Source organism: Prunus persica, chromosome G5 (assembly GCF_000346465.2).
Source record: "Prunus persica cultivar Lovell chromosome G5, Prunus_persica_NCBIv2, whole genome shotgun sequence".
Lineage (NCBI taxonomy): Eukaryota > Viridiplantae > Streptophyta > Magnoliopsida > Rosales > Rosaceae > Prunus > Prunus persica.
In genome coordinates, this window is record NC_034013.1 from 2,803,303 (window position 1) to 2,823,235 (window position 19,933).

At 38.9% G+C, this 19,933-nt stretch overlaps 2 protein-coding genes and 1 long non-coding RNA gene across 4 annotated transcripts; 1 reads left to right on the forward strand and 2 right to left on the reverse strand.

Annotated features, from left to right (window-relative positions):
* On the forward strand, positions 232-9,168 carry LOC18777400 (disease resistance protein RPM1). Of its 2 annotated transcripts, XM_020564239.1 has the most exons (3): positions 232-734; positions 810-871; positions 6,038-9,168. In XM_020564239.1, the coding sequence occupies exon 3, from the start codon at positions 6,098-6,100 to the stop codon at positions 8,930-8,932; it is 2,835 nt and encodes a 944-aa protein (XP_020419828.1). In that variant the 5' UTR covers positions 232-734; positions 810-871; positions 6,038-6,097; the 3' UTR covers positions 8,933-9,168. The 2 variants fall into 2 exon arrangements, with proteins under 2 accessions (XP_020419828.1, XP_007211004.2); XM_007210942.2 differs by lacking the exons at positions 232-734; positions 810-871 and adding an exon at positions 4,935-5,513.
* LOC109949215 lies at positions 2,295-4,186 on the reverse strand. Its single transcript, XR_002271746.1, has 3 exons — positions 3,940-4,186; positions 3,565-3,792; positions 2,295-2,456 (listed from the first exon to the last, which is right to left on the reverse strand). It is a non-coding gene; the product is annotated as an uncharacterized LOC109949215 (long non-coding RNA).
* LOC109949182 lies at positions 17,017-19,798 on the reverse strand. The gene is made up of 4 exons (XM_020563947.1): positions 18,693-19,798; positions 18,433-18,622; positions 18,267-18,366; positions 17,017-17,507 (listed from the first exon to the last, which is right to left on the reverse strand). The coding sequence occupies exons 1-4, from the start codon at positions 19,796-19,798 to the stop codon at positions 17,017-17,019; spliced, it is 1,887 nt and encodes a 628-aa protein (XP_020419536.1).

Genomic DNA, 19,933 nt, shown 5'->3' on the forward strand with positions numbered 1-19,933 from the left:
CAGTGGCTTGTTGGATTTGTGGATGAGGCCTTATTTCTTAACCATTGAATCAAATTGGTTAGTCATTGAATCAAATTGGTTAATTTGATTCAATAGTTAAGAAATAAGGTCTCATCTAAGGTCCTCCATGATTTGGTCTTGTCACTCCACACACTACGCTCAGACTATAATGAGTGGTAAGTTATAAAGGGTAAGTTATAAGGGGTTCACTTTATAGCCATCAGATCGATCACATGGTTGAACTGTTATGCTACAATCGGGTTGAAATTACCCATACCAAAAGATGCAATCCGAAAGTGCAAAGCACGCTCTCTCATCTTGGTTGACCCTCCTTCCCCGAAAGCCACCCACTCTGCAATATGTTCTTCTTGTCTCTCTCGCTCTAGCCATCTCTGGTTTGAGGTTATCAAAGAACCAAACTCCATTCGGCAAATATCTTGCAACCAACACAGACATAGAGAGTTTTGAGTCTTTTTTTATTATTGACACTTTATCACCCCAAAAGTTTATTTTCTGACGCCCAACTCCAGCTCGCCAGCTATCTCCCTACTGTCCAATCCAATTCTCCACCCATCCATCGTCATAACCCAACTCTACTCAAATTCGGAACCCTAGTTTGACCTAGCCAAGCTGTCGCAACTCACGACCTTTGTTGTCGACCTCCACCGTGAAGCCACTATCGCGACTCCACAGCCAAGCCACAGTCGCGACCTCCGTCGTCGTTCTCCACAGCGGTGAGTTCTGATATTGGTTTTGTACTTTATGTCTGTTATAAATTCATTGATCCCCTTTTCTTATTATTGCAACAGTAGGGGCATTCATGGGCTCCATTTTTGGCTACGGTCCTCTCTCTCTCTTCGTCTCCTTCTCTGTAAGTCCTCTTCTTCTCCCTCTTCAAATTTCAGTAATCCTCCGTACCATTGACCTGAAACACCTACTTCTCTGGTTCTCTTCTTCGATCATGTCATTCAATTTTAATTTTTTTTTCCTTTCTAAATTCTACTTTAGGGATTTAGGAATTAGGGATTCAGTTGGGTTAATTTTCGAAATTCTAATTTAGGGATTCATTCAATGCCTAATTTATGAGCTGTGGCTTTATGAATTATCAAGTGGACTACTTGTTTTTAATTGATCATTGATAATGGTATTATTGTAGTTTTTAATTGATCTTTGCATATTTCAGATTTTAGCCTTATAATTTTAATGGCTGTGTGTAGACAGGTTATTAAATTCTTCTAGTATTAATGGAAGTTGTGTTACTAAATTACCAGTACCTACGCTCTTGGTTGACATGGTTGTTCTGAATTGTAAGATTAGCTTACAACTGATGGCGCTCCCACAACCAACAACCCACAACCCCATCCAAATCATACCCACCCTCCTTGCGATGGCTCCAAGGACGGATCTACCATGGGGTCAATGGGGTCAGACGACCCCATGACAGATCTGGAGTTTAGTGGTAAGGACTGGCTTTTGCCCTTGGCAGCTATGGAAGTGACCCCAAGGAGAAGAAGAAGAAGCTTCGGTGGTGGCAGCTGGAGCAAGAAGAAAGAGAGAGAAGGAAGAGAGATGGAGCAGACGGAGGAGAGAGAAGAAAGAAAAGAAGAAGAGAGGAAGAAGGAAAAAGAATAAAAACAGAGAGGGGAAAAAGGAAGAAGGAAAAAGAATAAAGAAAGAGGGAGACGGGAGGAGGGAGAGAGAGAAAGAGGAAAAAAGAATAAAAAAGAGAGGGAGTGATTAAAAAGAGAGAGAGGGGAAAATATAATAAAAAAGAGAGAGGGGAAATATAATCTTTTTCTTTTTCTTTTTTCTTTTCTTTGTTTTCTTTCAAATCCTTCTAAATATTTCAACAATATTATCTAGGGGTGGGCACGGTTCGGTTTGGACTGGTTCCGGGGGAAAAATGGAACCTAATCCGATAGTGCAGACCGGTTCGGTTTGGACCGGTTCTGCTCAACATCCATACAGAAATCCGAACCAACCCGGACCTGTCCGGTTCCGGTTCGGTTCTTGCGGTTCCGGTTTTTTTTTTTTTTTTTTTTTTTTTTTTTTTTAATTTTAAATTTTAACAAATCTGCCCAAAATGTATTTTATATACTAACATACCCCAAATTTGAGGTTCCATCAAGCTTTCAACACATTAAAATGAATCCAACTTCAACAAAAATACAATCCAAATTCAAATGAATCCAACTTCAACAAAAATTCAATCCAACTTCAACATCATCAAAATGAATCCAACTTCAACAAAAATACAATCCAAATTAAATCCAACTTCAACATATAAATTACAACCCAAATTAAATCAAACTTCAACAAAATAAGTTCCAAAATAAATTACTAGCCAAATACAACCCAAATTCAATCCAAATATACATTACAACCCAAATTAAATTCCTCCTAACATTGAAAAGTAGTTGGAGCTATGGTGCTAGGTGTGGATGAACTCATAATATCTACATAAAAAAAACATAAACCCATTAAAACATTAGTCCAACATACATATTATATAATACATTAATAAAGCACATATAAAATTACAAAAACAAAAAACAAAGAAAAAAACTTAACATGATATATATTAACAAAAACACAACTTAACAACATAAACAACCCTCATATATACAATCCAATTACAAATTATCATTTCCAACTAAATGATAATATCAACACTTAACTAGAAAGCAACTGAAAAACAGAAACCAATTAACTGAAAAACTGAAACCAATTATACACTGTCAAACCTATGACAGCAGTAATAAAGCAAAACAAAAATATGCAAAACTGAAAATCTGCAAAACTGAAAAACTGCAAAATGAAAAACTGAAAAACTGAACAGCAACAGCAGTAATAAAGCAAAACAAAAATATGCAAAACTGAAAATCTGCAAAACTAAAAAACTGCAAAACTGAAAAACTGAAAAACAAAGATTAAAGCCCGACTAGGATAGTATGGTGATTACAAAATGTAGAGATATCTAAGTCTTCACATTTGTGTGTGATGAGAGAGAGATTTCTACTAATCTAAAACTAGAGGGTAAAATAAATTGGAAATTAAGCTCAGAGAACAGTGCATGGAAGCAAAACCAAATATTCCTCCATATAATTTCTGCTAAATGTAAAAACAAACAACTGACCGATACAAAAGGCATGAGTGGGTTCTTAATTAAACCTTTTTGGCTCTTTGCAAAAATTCCAGTGAAGTTCGTTGTGAAACTATGGCCCTTCAAACCAATTTTTTTCACATTTTGGAGAAAAGAGAGTTGAATTTTTGCTTCTTTTAGAATCTTTTTTTAAAGTTAACGTGAAATTGGATCCAGATGAAAACTTTAATAATCTTCTCTTCTTTTTTTAATAAAAAGTTTTCCGGCGAATTTCACCAGAACATTGCAACACAGATGCACACAGATGGCAGAGCAAATGCGAGCAAATTGTGGAATTGACCAACAAGAGAAACAAAGCGAATGAAAGGATGAAAATAGATGAACAAACCACAACCATCACAATTGTACAGGAGCACACATAGACAGCTTAAATAAACATAATATAAAGTTTATAAACTTACAGAAGCTTTGAATTTCTCAAGCTCTTTCTCTTGTTTGTGTTGGAGCTGTCGCTGTAGTGCCTGATTCTCCTCAGACATTCTGATTCTCCTTGCACGAATCTGAGACTGCACACGAGCAAGAGTCTGCATGCATCTTAGTGTGGTAGTTGCTTGCCGTTTAACAGATTGGCCCTCTATCAATGATTTCAACCTCACCAACCCCCTCAAAGCCCGCAATGCCCTTCTTGCCTGAAAATCACAAATTACATAAAAGCTCACTTAACACATACAGCTCATAGCTCAATAATGGACATAGAGATGGTCAGACAGAGAATCGAAGGGGGAAAAGAAACAAAACGAAAAAACAAAGAAAAAAGAAAGCCAGAAGAATTGAACCTGCTTGCGTGACGAGGACGACGGCGCGACGGCTGAAGAAGAACAAGGATGGCTGCAACAATGGTTTCACGCAGAGGAAAGGAAAGGTTCTTCGGGTTCGGCGGCTCTGAAATCAGAGAGAGGGAGAGGAAAAAAATCGAAGAAGGAAGAAGAAACCCCTAAATCGTGTGTTTTAGTTGTGATGATCCTGTGTGTGTGTGCGTACGGTAGTATTTTAGATACCCAATACAAAACAGCCACATGTTAACTATATATAAAATATAAAATATAAATATATAAAATATATAAAATATATATTAATTAATTATATTGGACCGGTTCGGATTGGACCGGTTCCTTGTAGTAGAAAACCGAAACCGGAACCGGTCTGAACCGGTTCGGTTTGGATTTGACTCGGTTTTTTACTTTTTTAGTCAACACGGTTTTTTCCGGATTTTTTCGGTTTGGTTTGGTTCGGTTTTGCGGTTTTGCGGTTCTAATGCCCACCCCTAATATTATCAATGATTCCAACATTTTTTCTATTTCAAATGTCGTATAATAACAAAAAGTTCTAAATATGATGAAGAAAATACACTGAAAAAAGATTGCTTATATAAAATAAAAATATAGTAAGGGCTTATAATTTATCCAAAAAAAAAAACCCGTTCATGTGGGTTACCTCTAGTTTTCAGTTAATACAATCTATTGTTCAAGCCTAAAAATCTACAAAAACCAACCAAAATCCACAAAAACTCACCAAATTTTCTTAATACATTTGTACTTAAGGTAAATTTAGCCCGCCCGATTTGCAATTCCTGGGTCCGTCCCTGTCCACCACCAATATCTCATCCCTTGACATCGCCGCCAAGGGTGCTAGCTGCCGTTTACCAACAGCCGTCTCCGTTGCCGCCACTATTTTTGTGATCCCACGAGTGGCAATTCCTGCATCCGCCACTGGATGGCTCTGCCCCTCACTTTATATCACATCTTTGATTTTGTTGATGATATATATATATATATATTGTTTTTAAAAGAAAAATATAATATTTCGTCTTGGGGAAAGAGGGGTTGGGACTGGGTGGGATGGTGAGGGTGAGACCATTTTTCCTAATGAAACTGAAGTTGAAGAACCACAGAAACAATTTTGAAAATTGAGTGACCAAAATACGAATCGGATCAAAATTCAAGAACCATTAGACCTAAAAACCCTAAGTAAGATTATGTTCATGCTCAATTTTTGTGTGTGGTTAAATCGGCCTTAAAATCTAGACCCTTAGATGGAGAGGAATGGTGGGAAATGTGAACCAATCGTCAAATCGTCAAATTTCGTATTGTTTATTTATTTGGAGGGAAGAATTTAGACAAGTGGTATCATTATCAGATTAAAAATCCCTATCAGGACAAAATAAGAAGATAACAGATCAGAAATCACTATCACTACTAGATAATGAACGGACGGTGAGAAAATCGTAAGAGATTATATTCATTCACGTACGAGTTGCTGCGGTGGATTGCAGACTGATTCAGATTAATAAAATGACAGAGATGGATGCTGACTGCTGATGGTTTTTGAGTGGAACAAATTAAACATTCAGGTACAAAGACTTTGAGCCATTAGATTTAAATCAACACAATCCCGTGCACTGTTATGAAATTTATACCAGTCAACTTGTTCTGCATTTTGTTATATGTGGCAACACGTTGTTTTCTCAGTCACGCCACTTAGTTTACTAGTTGTACCTTATATTCAATGATTTATTTATTGTATAGTTTTATATTGGTTCAAGATTGGCAAATGTTGGACCATTTCAGAAACAAATTTCCTGGTAGCTCACGAGGGAAGAAAAAAAGAACTGAGGAAACTACAAGGTAATGAGTGTAATGAAAAAAATTGACAAGTGCAGTGCAGTGCAGGTAGAGAAGAACAAAATGATCATTCTGACCATTTCTGTGGTAGAATAAAACAGTTGGACCTGGTGCTAGACATTAAATTATAAAAAGGGAAGGCCGTTTCATCCACATAAAACAATATCATTCAAGAATATCAAAATATATCATACAAAATTGTCAATACATCATTCACACAACAAAATCCTTTACTTCTCTATCATCTTTTCAGTTTCAAGTTTCAACCCAGAAGTTAAAGCACTAGCTAGCAGCAGTAGCAGCAAGAGAGGAGATGGCAGAAAGTGTGGTGAGCTTTTTGCTTGACAGGCTCACCTCCATAATAGAAGATGAGGTGAGACTACTGTCAGGGACCCGAGCAGAGATGGAGGATATTGTCGAGGAGTTAGAGCGCATCAAGGCCTTCTTAAGGGTTGCTGATGCAAAGGAAGACAGTGACCCCCAGCTCAAAGTGTGGGTTAAACAAGTTAGAGATGTGGCTTATCAGATTGAAGATGCGCTTGATAAATTCAGGCTTTCTCATTCATGTTATCATAGGCCTGGATGCCATGTTTCCCTTCATGAGCTCTCTTGCATCTTTAACAAGTTGAAAGCTCGCCAGCGAATTGCTACTGATATTCAAAGCATAAAATCAAAAGTCAGAAGCCTCTCCGAGGGACATCAGAATTACAAACTTGATGTTGACCCTGGCTCAAGCAAGGTTCCTAAACATCAGTACAGTCAAGGGGATGCTCTTTTGCTGGAAGAGGCTGACCTTGTGGCAATTGGCGAACCTAAAAGGCAGCTGATTGAGTTGCTTATGCAGGAGGGTGGCGATGCTGGACGCCAGGCAGTCGCGGTCGTTGGGATGGGAGGGCTGGGGAAAACCACCTTGGCCAAGCAAGTCTATAAGGATGCAAGAGTTAAGAAAAATTTCAAGGTACATGCTTGGATCACTGTTTCTCAATCATTCAAGATAAAGGAGCTCCTAAGACACATAGTTGAAAAAATCTTCAAAGTTATCAGGAAACCAGTCCCTGAAGAATTTGATAGCATGGACACCAACAAGCTAAGAGAAAGAATAAAAAAATTGCTGCAGCACAGTAGGTACCTGATTGTTCTAGATGATCTTTGGCACATAGATGCCTGGGATGTCATCAATCATGCATTGCCTAACAACAATGGTAGTCGAGTAATGATCACTACTCGTAATGCGTCTGTAGCCTCTGCCTCTTGCATGCACAACCACGTTATGGTCTACCATTTAGAGCCCTTATCTCCAGAAGAGTCTTGGACTCTTCTCTGTAGGAAGACATTTCAGGAAGAGTCATGTCCTCCCAATTTGGAGGAAATCTGTCGATGCATCTTAAGCAAATGTGGGGGACTGCCCCTTGCAATTGTGGCAATCGGTGCTGTTCTAGCTATGAAAGACAAGAAAAACATAGAAGATTGGGCTGCCGTTTGTGGCAGTATTGGTGCTGAAATTGAGGAAAATGACCAACTTGACAACATGAAAAGGTTGTTGTATCTCAGTTTCAGTGATTTACCATACCATCTCAAATCTTGTTTCTTGTATCTGAGTATCTTTCCTGATCTTTATAAATTCGAGTATATGAGATTAATTCGATTATGGATTGCTGAAGGATTTGTTATTGAAAAGGAAGGAAAGACACCAGAAGAAGTTGCAGAGAGTTACCTTAAGGAGCTACTGGACAGAAGTTTGATCGAAGCAGAAGAAATAGCTACCGATGGGAGGGTCAAATCATGTCGGATCCATGATCTTTTACGGGAGATTGTCGTTTTGAAGTCTAGAGAGCAAAACTTTGCAGCAATAGAGAAAGAGCAAGGCACAATGTGGCCTGAAAAAGTTCGACGACTATCAATTTTTAACACGTTGCAGAATGTACAACAAAAGAGGATTCCTTCCAAACTTCGTTCGTTGCTCATTTTTGGGGTAGAAGATTCACTTACTGAGTTTTCAATATCAAAATTGTTTCCTAGAGGTCTTCCGCTGCTTACTGTATTAGACTTGGAAGGTGCACCTCTAGAGACATTTCCAAAAGAGGTTGTCAACCTTCTTCTGCTGAGATATCTTAGTTTGAGGGGTACCAAGGTGAAACAAATTCCAAGCTCCATCAAGAAGCTTCAAAACCTAGAGACCTTTGATCTTAAACACTCTCATGTCGTTGAGTTGCCTGCTGAAATTTTGAATCTCAAGCGACTGCGGCATCTCCTGGTATATCGCTATGAAGTTGAATCTTATGCACGATTTAATTCCAGATATGGAGTGAAGGTTCCTGCAGGAATATGTGGCTTACAATCGCTCCAAAAGCTGTGTTTTGTAGAGGCAAATCAAGACAATGGCGCTTTAGTGGCAGAGCTTGGGAGAATGAATCAACTGAGGAAGTTAGGCATTTTCAAGTTGAGACAAGAAGACGGGGTCACCTTATGCTCATCTATCGAAAAGATGCGCAACCTTCGGTCATTGTCTGTATCTTCAGTGGAGAAGGACAAGATAATTGATCTGACACACATTTCTTGTCCTCCTCAATTTCTTCAGCGACTATACTTGACGGGGCGTTTAGAAAACTTACCGCATTGGATTTCTTCTCTCCAGAACGTGGTGAGACTGTTTCTGAAATGGAGTCGGCTAAAGGAGGATCCTCTAGTGCATCTTCAAGGTTTGCCAAATCTAGTACATCTTGAACTCCTTCAGGTTTATGAGGGAGACTGTTTGCATTTTAAGGCAGGAGGGTTTCCAAGCCTGAAGTTACTAGGTATTGACAAACTAGATGAACTGAAATTGGTAAGCATGGATAAGGGAGCAATGCCTTGCCTAGAAAAGTTAATTATCCAGCGGTGCAGATTGTTGAAGAAGGTATCAGGCATTGAACATTTACAAGACCTAAAGCTGCTCGAATTTTTTGACATGCCAAACGAATTAATAAGGCCATTTCATCCAGATGGCGGGGAAGATCATTGGAAAGTTGCTCACATTCCAGAGGTTTACTCTTCGTATTGGAACGTTGGGGGTTGGGATGTTTATTCATTAGAGATCACTGATGGGGAGAGTACTAGTCATCAAGGTGCCATGAGGAGGCTGGAACCTAATATTCTATGGAAGGCTTAGCTTTTGGTTCTGCCTTATAATTACAAACTGCAAATGATAGAATCACTGGAAGCATGTTTTATCAGAATGCTTCCTACTACTGCATACATATGAATCTTATAACTTCAATTCTTGTATTCTTTTATATCTTTCTCTACCCAAAAAGAACATACTTGTTATTAAGGTTCATTTTCCCCCCTCTGTACTTTTCTTGCTAGTAAGTAATTCATATTCTAGAGAGCAAATTTTCTTTTCTTCTTCAATGTTTTTGGATAACATCCATTGATTGTTTTAGGGTTTAGGAAGTTCCTGAGAGAGCCTAAGGAGGTTACACAGTGATCCTAACTGCTGCTAGAGTTGGGTTGACATTCCTCCACAAACTAAAATTTAACATATAAGCTTTGCAACTCCAAAACACACTTCTTTCATTTGGGAAAAGAACTTAATTTATATGTAACTAGGCAAACAATAGCATAGCAATTCGTTGTACATGGGCTTCAGTGGCCTGTTGGATTTGTGGATGAGGCCCTATTTCTTAATCATTGAATCAAATTGATTAGTCATTGAATCAAATTGGTTAATTTGATTCAACAGTTAAGAAATAAAGTCTCATCTAAAGTCCTCCACACTATAGAATGACTCTCAAGCAAGACAGGCAGAGAGAGAGGAGCAGTTCAATCATTAATGCCTCTAAAAAGTTGAGGCAGAGAATGTAACGTAGCCATCACTTTATCGATCTAAAGCCAAGTAAAATTCTACAATTCCTCCTTCCATTGCTTGCCAGCAATCGCACAATGTTTGCAATATCTCCATTTTATATGGCTAGTTGACTTTCCTCGCCACTTCATACAAATGATCTTCCACGTTTCCTTGGATTGGAAATAGAGATAGGAAGAAAGGTCTGACAAATTTGCCCTCAAAAGAGTCACGTGCATACCATGCGATTTCGTTTCACGGAAAAAATCAATGAAATGTGGAAAAAATTGACGGTAGGGGCACATTGGCTAAAAAAAATAATTCGTATTCTTAATTTACTAAATAAAAGTTAAAACGTTCAGAGGAAAATATAAAAAAATTGTGAAAATTTAGGACTGCATATTTGTTTTTATGGATTTAAAATGTGAATTGAATATAACAACATTATTTAGTAACAAGTCAAGTTGAATATAACATTATTTAGTAACAAGTCATATTTTTGGGAAATTATTTAATTTATATTCATTACGATATTTCCAAGAAAATAATGGAGTTTTGATCTAGAACTATTGTCTTGTTCCTCTTTTTCTTTGGCAGCTTATACAAGCCTTAGTAATTATCCAAAAAACCATAAAAAGCACAGAAAAAGAGAAGAAATGTGAGACTATGCGTGTCTTGTTAGAACTTTCTGCCTCCGAGTCTGACTGGTTAAGCAAATGCGTTGGTATCACTAGACAATTCGCAATTGGTTGAATGAACAATTTTTAAAAATTATTATTTCCCATTTAAGAGAATCTCCCTATTCATAAAAAAATCTCGAACAATCTCTTCAAACTAAAATTTTCAAATTGTGGTTTGTTGACCAACATAGCAATTTAAAGAGTAAAATTTGCTACTTTACTAATTTGTACACTCAACAAGCCTCTTCAATTTAATTAATACAGTACACACAAAAAATAAATGAATTAAATAAAATATTAAATAAGTATCGAAAGTCTCCCATTTGATTTGAAAAGCAAAGGTTATTTCTCAAAAAAACAAGAAAAAAAAAAAAAGAAAAAAGAAAAGCAAAGGTTGCCTTTTATTGATCACTAGCCCAATGTAGGCTTTTATCGTTCCGGGACAACTTTTGTTGTTTCAAAGCTTAATAAATGTGTTGAAGAGTGAAAGCGTGCACTCTTTTGTTTTTGTAGAGTGAATGAAGAGTCTCAAATTTAGTGAGTAGGTTTGACAAGGTTGTTAGAGAAGGTTTTGTTCATGTGGCTCACCTAATTTAGTGTTCCAAAGCTTTTCAAGAGGCTATTGGAGATGCTCTAACAATACAACTACGCATTTTAATTAATTAAGAGGGTTTTTAGGTTTAATAGTCCTTGAACTTTGACCCGATTCACATTTTGGTTACTCAATTTCCAAAATCATTTATGTGGTCCTTCAACTTTAGTTTTGTTGGAACAAATGGTCCTGCCGTCAATTTTGGTAACTTTTTATGTTATATTTGAGCATGTGCATCGCACATTGTGTACTATTGAGGGTCAAAATAAAAAATTGCTTCACTTCTTGGGTACATGGGTAATTCCTGGCATATTTTAACCCCACATCCACTTCCCCACCGTTGCAACTTAACTCTCCCCATCCACATATCTCCGTCCCTCCCCAAGCCAAACCCATTAAAACCCATCACCAATCGAGGAATGATATATCTCCCTTCCTCCAATCCAACAAAACCATGTACAACCTCCACCAAACACTGGGCCAATTAACCCACCCCACCAACAATTGATGGCGATCCCACAACCAACAACCTACAACCCCATCCAAACCGTACCCACCCTCCTTGTGATGGCTTATGCCCCTCACTTTATATCATATATTCAATTTTGTTGAAGATATATATTTTTTTTGAAAGAAAAAGATAATATTTCGTCTTGGGGAAAGAGGGGTTAGGACTGGGTGGGATAGTGAGGGTGAGACCATTTTTCCTAACGAAACTGAAGTTGAAGGACTACGTGAACAATTTTGGAAATTGAGGGACCAAAATGCGAATCGGGTCAAAATTTAGGGACCATTAGACCTAAAAACCCTAACCAAGATTATGTTCATGCTCAATTTTTGTGTGTGGTTAAATCGGCCTTAAAATCTAGGCCCTTAGATGGAGAGGACTGGTGGGAAATGTGAACCAATCGTTAAATCGTCAAATCGTCAAATTTCATATTGTTTATTTATTTGGAGGGAAGAATTTAGACAAGTGGTATCATTATCAGATTAAAAATCCCTATCAAGACAAAATAAAAGGATAACAGATCAGAAATGGACATGTTTGGTAGGTTGGATTAGCCTTGACAGTGTTAAATAACACTTTAAAACCCACATTTGGTAAAAGAGGGACTAAGATTAATGGGATTATATAGTCCATAAGTCAAAAAAACACCGGACTCGCTCGTCCAATTTAGTGAGGATGAAATGCAGTTCGCAAAATAGCGAGCGTGCTATTTTGAAAGTACGAGTCCGACCCACACAGCGACCTCCACGAGCTACTCTTGGTTGATGAGTATCTCCTCATTCATGTCGGGCAATATGGCAGTGACTAGCTCTTCGAACTCGATGGTTTCATTTCCGTTAGCGACGAGGACGTGGAGCTAGTTGCCGGTGGGCTTGAAGCCTAGCGACCGGAGCAGGGCGGCGAGCTCGAGCTAGGTGAGGCTGCCGTTGGAGTCCATGTTGAATCCGTATTCAACCTTTTAGTTATAATTCTAAAAACATCTTTTTGATGTTTTCATTTTAAGAGAATGGATTCAACAAATAGAGCACCGCCATCCAGTCAAACCCAGAGCTCCACCACCTGTACCAAATCGAAAATCAAATGCCACCATCAACAATATACATACCAAATTGAACCACCACCATCAAACCCAACCAATCTGCCTATCAAACCCAACAATATACATACAAATTGCAGAGAGATGAGATGGGTTTTGGAGAGAGAGAACGAGAGAGGTGGGGGAGAGAGGGACATTTTGCAGAGAGAATTAAGGTTTGGAGGAAGGAGGAGTGGGTGCTGCGGCATGAAGAGAGTGAAAAAGAGGGAAGTAAGAAGAAAAGAGACATGAGAGAAGAGGAAGAAAGAAACGGGCCTAAGATCGGGAAGGAAGGGAAGAAGAAAAGAGGAAGAAGAAAAGAGGAAGAAAGAAAGAACATGACAAAAAGAAAAAAGAAAGGAGATTAAAAAAAAATCTGAATTTTTTATTCTTTAAATTATACTTTTTTTTAATTTATAAATTGTTTATAAAAATTTTAGCCTTTAAAAAGTATCATAATTTAAATATTTTTTAAGTCAAAATCCCAAATTAAATTTAAATATTACAAGAATTATTTTGGGAGCTTTAGTAATATACCCAAAATAGGACATGAAATTATAAAAAAATCCTATATGGAATAGACTTTAAAAACACACCAAAAAATCATTTACTATCTAAAAAATGAGTGTTAAAGTTCCTATAAATTACATCTCTGCCATTTATTAACTTAAAACATGCCTAATACAAAAAACTCAAAAAAAACCCAAAATAAGCCCAGCAAGCCGAAGTACATTGTTAATACCATGTCATAGAAGTGTATTGTTAATACCATATCATAGAAATACATTGTTAATATCATGTCATAGAAGTACAATGTTAATATCATTTCATAGAAAAACATTGTTAATACCATTTCATACAAAAAACTCAAAAAAACCCAAAAAAGCCCAGCAAGATATCTGATATCCTTTGCAAAAATCACCTCCAATTGTCCATAGTTTTACCAGAAGCAATCGCAAAGGCCCTCTACAAGAAGAATAAAAAAAGTACACTGTTAATACTGTGTCATAGAACTACCTTCGTAGTTAAAATCACATTTTGCATATCATAAACTTCCAGTGCACAGCTATATAAGCAAAATATAGAGCATGCTTTGTTACTGAAAAATCTGTTAATACTATATCATGGAAGTGCACTGTTGATACTATGTCATAGAAATCAACTCAATTGCAGGGTATGAACAGTTTAACAACTGTTCATACCACTTACTAAAAGCTAACAACTATATTTTATTTGCATATATAATAGGTACGATAAAAATGTACAACTGCAAAAACCCCATGTTCATACACCAGCAACCTTGAAAAACATAACGAAAAACACAACCTTTTGGAACAAACCTAGGAACCCAGAGCAAAAAAAAAAAAAAAGTACACTGTTAATACTATGTCATAGAACTATCTTCCTAGTGAAAATCACATTCTGCATATCATAAACTTCAAGTGCACAGCTATATATAGAGCAAAATATAGAGCATGCTTTGTTACTGAAAATCTGTTAATACTATGTCATAGAAGTACACTGTTAATACCATATCATAGAAATCAACTCAGTTGCAAGGTATGAACAGTTGTTATACTATTCATACCAGTCACTGAAAGTTAACAACTACATCATTTCATTCGCATAATCGGTACAATAAAAGTGTACAACTCCATACCACTCAAAATCAATTACATCATTTTATTTGCATAAATAATTGATCCTTTATCACTCCACATACCATAAACATTGAAGAATCTGAAATATGACACTTAGAATAAGATAATATGCTATCTAACAGCAAATTCTTATATACATTTGTGTATGATAAGTCTGGTAAACTCACAACAGGCAGGATTAGGGGACCCGACGTGGCTAGATAAGTTGTCACCCTCATCTATCATGCTCATGGCACAAGAAGTCTCTGTTGTACCGTATCCTTCAATTACTTAGTCAAAGCCCTTGCGATTTTCGTTACATGCAGCAAAAATTTCATTGGTCTTAACACTTGAGAAATTTTTATTTTTATTTTTATTAAATTGCATTCTATAAGATAGCCAACTTACACTCTAAGGAAGTCCATGACATTAGGGGACAAGGGTGAAGCACCGGATCCCATATTGAACACCAATCTGTCCCATATTGGTGATCCATTTGAACTTGAAATAATTGTTTAACATAGAAAAATTTAACAACAGCATGACTTCAGTAATAGCCTATGAGAAGGTGAAGTTATTAGTGTATATTACCACTCATTAGACCATTCAAATCAAATCAAATCAAATCAGACCATTCTTCATGTTCAGCCTAGGCTAGTTCACTTTGAAGAGCCACCAAATCTTTTTCAAGTTCATCAATTTCAATATCTGCCTTTGTTATTAATATCTTCAACACTAATATGCAACATTTCTCATTTATTGCATCTTCTTCTATCAGATCTATAACCATAAGAAAAGACCAGTGTGGCTATTAAAGCACAAACAGGGAAAACAAGGAATGACACCAATGAAATAGAAAGAAACATATTATACCACGACCACAACCAAAGTAGAAGTTGTACTCCCATCCAGATTCTGTGCCATAAGTGCTCCCAGGTGCAACTGATAAGCAAGCATTCAGTTCAGCTAACATTAGTACAAACTCTACAGCCACATGTACCTAAGATAAGATCTACAACAACGTATTTCTTCGATATGAAAACTAGCCAGCATGGTGCTGTGAGAAATATATGAAGAATAGGGTTTGTATTGAGTAGTCAAACCGTATACGGAGGCATGTATTTTATACAAGTAAATGAAAGCTATTCTAGGAAAACAGAGAAGCTATTCTAGGTAAACAGAACCTATTTATGTTGATTACAATTCTATCCTACAACTGCTCCTAATTAGATCATAATCAGATCATTGACTATTTTGTTTCCTTTTACACTCCCCCTCAAGTTGGAGTATGGATGTTAATTATACCCAACTTGCTGAGATGCGTATGAAAGATGGGTGCCCTTAGCGGTTTTGTAAAGTTGTCAGCTATCTGATTTCCTGTTGGCACATAAGCTGTCTTGATTTCACCCTTTTGGATCTTTTCACGAACTGTGTGACAATCTAGCTCGATATGCTTAGTCCTCTCATGGTACACCGGATTTGCAGCAATATGTAAGGCTGCTTGATTATCGCAAAACAATCTTGCTACCCGTAAATCTCTCAACAAATATCTTAACCAAGTAAGTTCACAAGTGGCTGCAGCCATCGAACGGTATTTTGCTTCGGCTGATGATCTAGACACTGTGACTTGCTTCTTACTCTTCCAGGACATGAGTGAGTTTCCAAGGAAAATGCAATATCCTGTCACTGATCGTCGTGTCATAGGACACGTGGCCCAATCCGCATCACAATAACCAACCAAACTTAGCTGACTTGTTGTAGAAAACAGTAAGCCTTGCCCAGGTGCGTTCTTCAGGTATTGAAGAAGATGACGTGCTGCCTTGAGGTGGTGTAGCTTGGGTTCTTGCATGAACTGACTCAAAGTATTCACTGCATATGTAATCTCTGGCCTGGTGATGGTGAGGTAGATTAATTTTCCAATTAATCGTCGATATTGAGCTGGTTCCTTGAGGGCATCACTACCTGTTGTCGTTAGTACCAACTCAGGTTCCATGGGGACTTTAGTGGGCTTCACTCCAAGCAAACCAGCTTCCTCCAATATGTCTAGAGTGTACTTTCGTTGACAAATTGAAATCCCGTCTTTAGAGCGTGCAACTTTCACACCAAGAAAATATTTTAATAGTCCAAGATCTTTAATCCGAAAACATCCGTTGAGAAACTGCTTGAGATTCTGAATTTCCTGCTCATCATGTCCTGTAATGATCATGTCATCAACATACAGTAATATCACATTAATAGAGTTTCCACGAACCAAAGTGAACAACGAGTAATCGGCTCGAGATTGTTGGAAACCAATGTCTTGAATGGCAGAAGAGAACCGACGAAACCAAGTGCGTGAGGCTTGTTTAAGACCGTATAATGATTTGTGGAGTCGACAAACCATCTGCTCCCCCGGTCGACAATAACCAGGAGGTGGTAACATGTAAACCTCCTCAAGCAAATCCCCATGTAAAAATGCATTTTGTACATCCATTTGATGTAAAGGCCAATCGCGAATAGCAGCAATGGATAACAAGCAACGAATGGTGATCAATTTGGCCACGGGAGCAAAAGTCTCCTTGTAATTGATGCCCTCGCGTTGTGTAAACCCCTTTGCGACGAGTCGAGCTTTGTAGCGCTCGATGGTGCCATCCGAGTGATACTTGATTTTGTAGACCCACTTGCACCCAATGGGGCGATGACCCAAGGGCAGAGGGACAAGGGACCAAGTACGGTTGTCCTCAAGGGCCTTGATCTCAGAACTCATGGCAGCAAGCCATTTGGGATCTTGACTTGCCTGTGCATAATTTGCTGGTTCAACCAAGTGAGAAATGTTGGAAACAAAAGTACGGTGTGCATGAGATAACTGAGTGTAAGAGACATACCGATGAAGGGGATACCGGGTGCTGGACGTAGAAGAAGAGGGAAGACCAGGCTAGAGCAGAGCAGCATGATGGGCCTGGTAGTGTTGAAAATGAGCCGGTGGATGGGAGGGTCTGTTGGAACGACGAAGGGGAAGAGGAGGGCCGGTTGCAATGGTGTCCGGATCGGGTGAAGGGATGTCTGGGAGAGCTGGGATATGTGGTGGATCGGTTGGGTCTTGTGAAGGTGACACAGGGAGATCGAGAGGAAGGTCTGGAGTGGTGATGGAAGATCTGGACGGTGAGGACAGGAGCTCTGGAGGTGTAACAGCTAAAGGGGGGTCGGTGTGTGGGCTGGAATGAGTTGGGGATGTTTCAAAAAAATTGGGCCCAGCTATGTGTGGGTCAGTAAGTGGGATAGGTAAAACTGGGAGGTCTTGTTGGTCTTCACAGGGTAAGTGAGCAAAAGGAAACATGTGTTCATGAAATAGAACATCACGTGAAGTAACAATTTTGTGGTTATCAAGATCATAGACAAGGTAACCCTTCTGACCAAGGGGATATCCTAAAAATAAACAACGTCGCGCACGAGTATCAAATTTGTGAATGGGAGTGAGATTCGTAGCATAGCATAAACACCCAAAAACCCGGAGGTGAGAATAGGTAGGTGGAACCCCGTGCAACAGTTCATAAGGGGATTTATGGGCAAGTAAGGGTGTAGGGAGTCGATTGATGAGATAAGAAGCAGTTTGAAGACTTTCTCCCCAAAATTTCAAAGGAACATTAGCTTGAAAACGTAAGGCTCGAGCAACATTCAAAAGATGGCGGTGTTTGCGTTCAACAACCCCGTTTTGTTGCGGTGTGTGAGCACAAGTGTGGTGAAAAATGGTACCACGACTATCCAAAAAAGAACGCATGGAGATGAATTCACCACCGTTATCAGCACGGAGAACTTTGATATCATGATTAAATTGCGTTTTGACCCAAGCAAAAAATGATTTTAACAAGATTTGTGTGTCAGACTTAAAATGCATAAGATGAATCCATGTGAAGCGAGTAAAATCATCCACAATAGTTAAAAAATATCGTGCCCCAGAATGTGTAGGAATTTTGTGTGGGCCCCATATATCACAATGTATTAGATCAAAAGGTGCGGTAGATTTTATTGAACTATGAGTAAAAGGCAAGCGTGTTTGCTTTGCAAGAGGACAGACATCACAAACATGCGTAGAATCAAACATAATATGGGGAATGGCTTTGGATAAAAAATAGAGAGGAGCAGAGGAAGGGTGCCCAAGGCGTTGGTGCCAGAGATCCGAGGTACGGTGAATATGATGAGCTAGGTGGGGATTTTGTTGTGGCGTAAGGTAGTAGAGCCCATCAAAATGCTTGCCCAGGCCAATCATCCTCTTCGTTTCCACGTCCTGCACAACACAAAAATCCGGATAAAATGTCACCATACAATTCAATGCTCGAGTTAATTTACTCACAGACAATAAGTTCACACGAAATTTGGACACATGTAGAACTCCATCAAGAGACAAATAAGGTGTCAGGCGCACAGATCCTATACTTTCAATGGCAACGTGCTCACCATTAGGCAAACCAACAAAATCATGCTGAGTCCCAATATGAGTATAATGCGTGGGTGTTAAACGAGATATGTGATCTGTTGCTCCACTATCCACAATCCAATGTAAGGTAGAATGCGAATCATGATGTGCAGTATTGCAAGTGGGGGAAAATGTACCTGTCGCATGCAAATGATTGGGCATTACCGTTCTTATTGTGAAGCATAGCAAGGAGTTGATTGTATTGCTCGGTTGTGAAGGTGGGGCCTCCAGTAGCAGAAGCTGTTGGACCCTTGGTAGGAGGTGTTTCCAATTCTACATTGTGAGCAGCAGCCCTCTTGTCATTGTGAGCAGGTGGCTTCTTATTCCTGGGTTGCACATTCTTCCCATGCCATTTGTGACCAATTGGAAATCCAATGATGTAATAGCAATGATCAACTGAATGACCCTCTTGGTCACAGTGAGAGCATTTGGAGGGTTTGTAGGGGCGGAAAAAGCCTGTGGTCGCAGGAGCACGCGAAGTCTGCATAGCGTGAGAATAAGATGGATTTTCTCGGCGACTTGCCACTTCCATCTGTCTCTCATGTTGGAGAATTAACCCATGGACTCTTCGTGTATCAGGAATAGGATTCATCATCAAAATGGAGCCACGAACAGTGGAGTAAGAATCATTTAATCCCATTAGAAATTGCATGACCTTCTCCTTTTCCTCACGATCTGCAAGCTTTTTCAGGCCCTCACAGTCACAAATGAGGGGTTCATGATAAATAGACAGTTCATCCCAAAGTGCTTTGAGTTTGGTATAGTATATGGAGACTGATTGTTGTCCTTGACGACATTCGACAATTTCTTGTCGAATTTGGTGGATCCTGGAGTCATTCCTCTGGGAAAATCTGTCTTTGAGATCGTTCCAAACGGCGGCTGTTGTGTCAGAATAGAGGACGCTGTTGGCAATGTCGGGATGAATCGAGTGTAGGAGCCATGACAATACCATGTCGTTGCAACGCTGCCACATAGGAAATTTGGCATCAGTTGATGGTGGTGCTTTGACAGACCCATCGATTAGTCCAAGTTTATTCTTGGCACTGAGACTGAGACGCACCGAGCGACTCCATTGTCCATAGTTATTTCCTTTGAGTGGTGCGTTGGCAAGGGTGAGCCCTGGTGTGTCGGAATGGTGCAAAACGAGAGGATCAGATATGGTTGACGAATTGGTGAGGGTCGTTAAGTCTGTGGCTTGTTGAATTGGGAGGATTGTTGAATCTGTGCGTTGTGGTTCACCCATGGTGGTGTGCTTAGTAGTTTTGTGGGTGTCTGTAGCGGAAGGTAGGTGGGTTTTCAGAGTCACCAGTCTTGGTGCTCTGATACCATGTGAGAAATATATGAAGAATAGGGTTTGTATTGAGTAGTCAAACCGTAT

Excerpts from the sequence above, each read along its gene's own strand:
- LOC18777400 (XM_020564239.1), top strand. The coding sequence starts at position 6,098 with ATGGCAGAAAGTGTGGTGAGCTTTTTGCTTGACAGGCTCACCTCCATA.
- LOC109949182 (XM_020563947.1), bottom strand. The coding sequence starts at position 19,798 with ATGGGTGAACCACAACGCACAGATTCAACAATCCTCCCAATTCAACAA. Across the intron at positions 18,623-18,692 it reads CAATCATTTGCATGCGACAG|TGGAGCAACAGATCACATAT; the intron begins GTACATTTTCCC and ends GATTGTGGATAG. Across the intron at positions 18,367-18,432 it reads TTCGTGTGAACTTATTGTCT|GACGTGGAAACGAAGAGGAT; the intron begins GTGAGTAAATTA and ends TGTGTTGTGCAG.